Source organism: Aptenodytes forsteri, unplaced genomic scaffold, assembly GCF_000699145.1.
Source record: "Aptenodytes forsteri isolate BGI_AS27 unplaced genomic scaffold, ASM69914v1 Scaffold188, whole genome shotgun sequence".
NCBI classification, from domain to species: domain Eukaryota; kingdom Metazoa; phylum Chordata; class Aves; order Sphenisciformes; family Spheniscidae; genus Aptenodytes; species Aptenodytes forsteri.
In genome coordinates, this window is record NW_008794371.1 from 869,950 (window position 1) to 875,755 (window position 5,806).

The following is a 5,806-nucleotide window of genomic DNA, read 5'->3' on the forward strand; positions in this document are numbered from 1 at the left end:
TCTCACCTGGCTGTCCCCATCCCCTGGGACGGCTCTGACCCAGCTGTCCCAATTCCCCGAGGGTGGCTCTGACCCGGCCGTCCCCGTCCCCTGGGACGGCTCTGACCTGGCTCTGACCCAGCTGTCCCGATTCCCTGAGGGTGGCTCTGACCTGGCTGTCCCCGTCCCCTGGGACGGCTCTGACCCGGCTGTCACTGTCCCCCCGGGGTGGCTCTGACCCGGCTGTCCCCATTCTCTGAGGCTGGCTCTGACCCGGCTGTCCCTGTCCCCTGGGATGGCTCTGACCTGGCTGTCCCTGTTCCCCTGGCGTGGCTCTGACCCGGCCGTCCCCATCCCCTGGGACGGCTCTGACCCAGCTGTACCCATCCCCCAGGACCCGGAGCAGAGGCTGTGGGAGGCCGAGCGCCGGGAGCGAGCCCTGCACGGCCGCCTGGCCCGCCTGGAGGAGCAGAACCGGCAGCTCCTGGGGCAGCTTGCGGAGAGCCAGTCCCAGGAAGGTGGGTGTCCCGATGGGTTTGGGGTCCCCTGATGCTACGGGATGTCCCTGCAGGGGACGGCAGGCTGGGTGCAGGTCTGAACCTGCTCTCCGTGCTACCCAGCCCTGGAGACCTGTCCTACCGGGGAGTACGAGCGTTATCTTGTCCTGCAAGCCACAAGGACCCCAAACCCCCAGAGTAACCCCCCCAAGCCCCCAGGAGGGTGGTGGGAGCAGACACAGGGTGTGGGCTGGTGTTGTGAGCACAAAGATGCATCAGGCACAGCCTAAAGCTCTCAGCTCCCCTCTTTCCACTGTTCCCACCTTGGAGCAATGGTAGAACGATGCTCTGCAGAAGCATCAAGAAACCCCATAGTGTTGTGGGGTCAGGGGAGTCCTCGGGTCCCAGGGGCCACTCACACCTGTCCCCCCGTGTCCGGGCTCAGATAGCACGGCGCGAAAGGAGCGGGAGGTGATGCTGCGGCTGAAGGAGGTGGTGGACAAGCAGAGGGATGAGCTTCGTGCCCAGGCCCACGAGATCGTCTGCAAGAGCCGAGACACGGAGGCGGTGAGCGTGTGGGAGCTCCTGGGTGTGGTGTGTGAAGGGCCTGGGGACCTGCTTTCATGTCACCTCGCCCTGGGGCTGTCGCTGCTGGTGAGCCTGCTGGGGCAGATGCCTTTCCCGTGACTCTGCATGTGCTGAAGTCCCTGGGTGGGGGGCCCAGAGCTGCTGCTGTGCCTCACTCTCGGCTGCCCCGGGCCCTCCAGCTTCAGGAGCAACTGCATCGCTTCATGGCCATGAACGAGGACCTGCGTCACAAGGTGGCCGTGGTGCAGGCTCAGCTCAAGAGCGCGCTGGAGAAGAAGTCGGACCTGGAAGCCACGATGCTGCAAACCCAGAGGGAAATGAGCAGGAGGAGCAGGACCGCCGCTGAGATCCAGCAGCCAAAGCCCAGCCTGGTGAGTCTGAGCCCATGGCCCCGCTCCTGCAGGGCATCGCTAATGCCGACCTGACCTTCCCGGTCCTGTGCGGGGCTCCCGGCACGCCCGGACCCGCCGGCTGCCAGCAGGATGCGGCTGCTTGAGTAAGCCCCACTGCTGAAAATTGAACAGTGCAGTGTCTGCGATGCCGGTAACACTTTGTCCATAAAAATTGGTAGGGGTGGAGGCAGGAGCGAGCGAGGTGAGGCGATGGGAGGAAAAGCCAGGTGGGTCTCAGAGGATGAGGAGGGTTTGCCACGTGTGGCGATGGGCAGAGGGTGCTGCCTGAGCTGGGGAGCCATCGTGGTCCGTGGAGGGGCTGCAGCAGCTCCAGACTAGCAAACTCATTCCTGACACTTTTCCATCTCTGCCTGCACGTGGCACCCAGCCTTTGGGTGGGAGCTTCGGGGTCTCCGCTTGCCTGCTGAGTCTCTTTCTGTCCCTGCAGGAAGGAGCGCCATCACCCGCGGAGGAGCCGCAGCACCAGGACGCGGATGCGGGCAGGAGCCCTGCTCACTGCTGCTTCTCCAAGGAAGAGCTGCAGCAGATCCTGCAAGAGCGGAACGAGCTCAAGACCAACCTGTTCTTGGTGCAGGAGGAGCTGGCCTATTACCAGCGGTGAGTCCTGCCGCAACGGCGTGGGGCAGCAAGCTGGGTCCCTCCTGTCCCTGCAGCCACCCGTGGCCCATCAGAGGCTGCTCCTGGCGCAGTCGGGGCGGATTTCTTTGCCAGGCTCTCGGTTAACCTGCTGGCTGCTTTTTGCCAGGGAGCTGCTGAACGAAGAGAGAGTTCCCAGCTTCTTCTTGGATGCGATGAAGTCGACTATCAAAAGACAGAGAAAAAAAATCAGAGCCAAAATGCTGGGAACGGTGGAGGAGTCGGCGAGCAGGTGAGTCCTGCTCACCGGGAGGGAGAACAGGGAGCCTCCCGTGCAGGGTGGATGCTGGCTGTCAGGCTCCGGTGTTTCCGGGTGGTGTGATGCGATGCCCTGGAAGGGAAACTCCCCCAGGCCAAGAGCTGCCTCCTCCCTGCCTCCTTCCAGAGATCAAAGGTTTATTGTCTGCAGTGGATGTCTTGCTCTGACTTAGCCCTGGGAGTGCCGCAGGGGCTGGGCTCTTCTCTGCTGCCACTCGTGTGTCCCTGTCATCAGTCACACGTGGCCTGGCCAAATGCCACTCGTCCCTGCGTGGATGTGGCAAAAGGGAGGCGAGGCGGTGGCACTGGGACCACTGGACAAGGCAGGCTGGTCCCTGCGCTGTACAGTTGGAGGCTGTCCAGCGGAGAGCCTTTGAAGATGACAGTAGAGATGTTCCCCGGAGGCTCTGCAAGACGTTCATGGGCAGCGTTGGCTCCAACAGACTTCTCACGATGGGGAGGGGAGGACCCTGCCGGGCACCAGCCCTGGCTCTGCGTGTCTGCCAGCGGCGGGGGGCGAAGCCTGCGCTAAAGCTGCTGTATGGCGTGGGGGTAGCTGGATCTCACTGGCTTTAAGGGGCTTTAATAAAGGTCTGAAGGGTGCTGAGCTCTTCTGTGCTACTGAAATCTGCTGCTTGCTTGCGTCGGGGTCTCTGCTGGCAGCGGGGAGGCTGGGGGTGTTGGGTCCTGCCTGCTTGCCTCCCTGCCTGGCGAGGATAGTCGCTGCCGTATGAATGCTGCCCTGTGGTCACCTCTCATATGCCCCCCTGCTCCCCTGCAAGGCCTGGCTCTCACCCGCCTCGGCCCCAAGCCACGGGTGGTGGTGCCAGTTGTCCGGCTGTTCCCCTGGAGAAGCGTGCACTTGCTGTGTGGGGTGAGATGCCTAAAGACTTTTACTTCTGTGGCAACCGGGCACACACCGTCTGCTGACCATGCGCTGGGGGTTTGGAGCCGGTGTCTGACGAGCCCTGTGGCTTGAGATCACTGAGCCGGGGCTGGGCTTGCCATGAAACGTGGCTGTGTCTGGGACACGAGCATGGCTACAGCTGGCTGTGGCTTTGTGGCAGGCCACAGCCTGGAGGTGATTCTTGGGGACAGCAGCTCCGGTCCGTGTGCCCCTGGCTCTGCGGCCGCCTCCGCACGTGTGGCTCTGCAGGGAGGCTGTTCGGCTGGGGAGGGGGCCCCAGGGTGGCTCTGGCACTCGCTCGTGGCGAGCCTGTGACTCAGCACAGGTTTTTTCCCCCACTCCTTTGTGCTGCAGCGATGAAGACGAGGGCTCCTGGCTCCCAGCTCGCGGTGCAGACTGCGTGGATGCTCAGCCTCCCGAATCCAAAATTAGGAGCTTGTAAGTTCGCTCCCATCCTCCGGTGCTGCTGGGGACGGGTGACTCTGCTGGCAGAGAGGAGGTTTGGGGCTCAGCTGTGGACCTGGTGCCGGCTGAGCTTGGTGCCTGCCCTGCAGGGTATGACGGGGACGGAGCTGGGCTGCCCAGCGTGGGGCTGGCGGGGATGCTGCTGCGGAGGGGGGTCACTTTGTTCAGGGGGGATCTGCCTTGCAGGCAGGCAAGGGCAGGCCTGGCTGCCACCTCAGGGGTGCTCCACGCTCCCAGGGGCTCGCAGCCAGGCTGCGTCCCGCTGCTGCCACCAAACGCAGAGGGAGGTTGGGATCTGGCCGCTTCCCTGGGAAGGCTCTTCTCCCCCACGGCCGTTATCTGCTCTCTCTGCAGTTTTGGGCTGTGGTATCAGGGCAGCAGCAAAGACCCCCCCGCATCCAGCTGCTCTGGAGCCTGGGAAATCATCGACTCGCTGGACACGCAGCTGGAGCCGGAGGGAGAGAGCAAGCCGGCAGCCGGCTCCCCCGACAGAGCCACACCGCCCCTCTGACCCCACCTGAACGGGAGCCAGATCTGGCCTGGCAGCAGCACTTCCCAGCTCCTCTTCTGGCATTTTTGAGCGTGGCACGGCAGCTCCGGCCGCTTCCCCATGCTGTGGTGATGGCAAAGTTGCAGCGTGGGCAGCCTTCCTGCAAACCCACCAGGACGCTCAGCCATGGGGTGCCCGCCTGGCACGGGACGGCTCGGCACCTCTGGGCATTTCTGCCCATCGGCCACCCTTTCGTTGCGCCCATGGTTTAACTGCAGGGGTCCTGCACAGCTGTGCCCCCGCTCCCCACCTCCCCATGCTGCTCAGCGTGGTGGGGGTCTGCACCCGCTTCCCGCTGCTGCACCCCAAAGGGCTCTTCCCGTCCGCTGGTGGCTCTTTCCACCAAACACTTCTGCTCGCAGACCAGGATCCTGTCACCAGATCCTGCCCTGCGGGGGTATTTTGCTTCACCCCTTTCCACTCATACCTCTCCCCCATCCCTGCAATGTGAAGGTCAAGTTGGGGTGCCCGGGCCAGCCGGCTGGGTGCTGTCCCAGGGTCACCGCGTGGCTGGGAGGGGCTGAGCACGCTGCACCAGGTGTCCGGGTGCTCCTGTGTCTGGGAGCAGTCAGGATCAGCACCGCGAGTGCCACTCCTGCACTTTTCAGGTGTGGGGTGAATCGGTTTTGTACTGGGACCTCTTCATGCTACTACTGGGAACTGGAGGATTGGAACAATCCTCATGTTCGCAGGGGCGAGTCGGTCCCCTCAGGTCAGGTACTTTCTAGCTCTAGAACTGGAGTTGGAAATAAATGTCTCTTGTTTCTCCTCCGAGGTACCCGCTGCAGCCTCCCCTCTGTCCTTGCTTGGGAAGGGCTGGGTGATGCTGCCAGGCTTCGGTCACAGTGCTCCAGCGTAGCCGTCGCTTTTCATGCGCCAACGCGAAGGGCTGTGGCCGGCTGTGCTGTGCCAGACCCCGGAGCCCCTTTCGGGGGTCAGCTATGATGGGGAGCAGGGCTACAGGGGCTGCAGCGCCAGGCGCGGAGGAGTTAAGTCCCACGTGGTGGGGGGAGCAGCGTGCTTCCAGCCGGGCCCCCCCCCCCGCCCTGGCCGAGCCGGCCTTGGGTAGGAAAAAGGTGTTTCCTGTGCATCTGCTGACACAAAGCTCCTGGGGAGATGGCGAGGTGGGATGGCGGCCAGCAGCGGTTCAAAGGCCAGCCTGGGGCACACTGTGTCCCCGGTGGGGATGTGGGGACCCCACTTCTCGGCCTCTGTCAGGGGTCGGCAGCGCCTTGGGGCAGATCACAGGGGTCAGGGCAGGGGGAGGCAGCGGACGTCTCACGTGGGTTGGGGGGATGTCGGCTAAAACAGCTTTGGGGGCGATGGAGGATGGCACAGGGAGAGCGGGATGACTGCGGGTGAGATGTTCAGGTGGGTGCCAACCCCTGCGTGACCGAGCTGAGCCTCTGACCACCCGTTTCTGCTACCGGGGTGGCAGCAAGGGCCAAAAATAGCCCGTGCAGCGGCATTCCCTGCTTCCCCCCTCCCCGCCACCCCCCCCACCTCCGGGTCC

At 64.0% G+C, this 5,806-nt stretch overlaps 1 protein-coding gene across 1 annotated transcript; it reads left to right on the plus strand.

The window, feature by feature from the left end:
- Window positions 1-274: 274 nt before the first annotated feature.
- On the plus strand, window positions 275-5,066 carry RILP (Rab interacting lysosomal protein). Its single transcript, XM_009287597.1, has 7 exons — window positions 275-497; window positions 922-1,043; window positions 1,244-1,435; window positions 1,905-2,074; window positions 2,223-2,345; window positions 3,633-3,716; window positions 4,098-5,066. The coding sequence occupies exons 1-7, from the start codon at window positions 275-277 to the stop codon at window positions 4,252-4,254; spliced, it is 1,071 nt and encodes a 356-aa protein (XP_009285872.1). The 3' UTR covers window positions 4,255-5,066.
- The last annotated feature ends 740 nt before the right edge of the window (window positions 5,067-5,806 follow it).

Bases quoted from the DNA above. Each gene is read 5' to 3' on its own strand.
- RILP (XM_009287597.1), top strand. From the start codon at position 275: ATGGCTCTGACCTGGCTGTCCCTGTTCCCCTGGCGTGGCTCTGACCCG. The intron at 1,044-1,243 runs GTGAGCGTGTGG...CGGGCCCTCCAG, and splicing joins AGAGCCGAGACACGGAGGCG to CTTCAGGAGCAACTGCATCG. The intron at 2,346-3,632 runs GTGAGTCCTGCT...TTTGTGCTGCAG, and splicing joins GTGGAGGAGTCGGCGAGCAG to CGATGAAGACGAGGGCTCCT.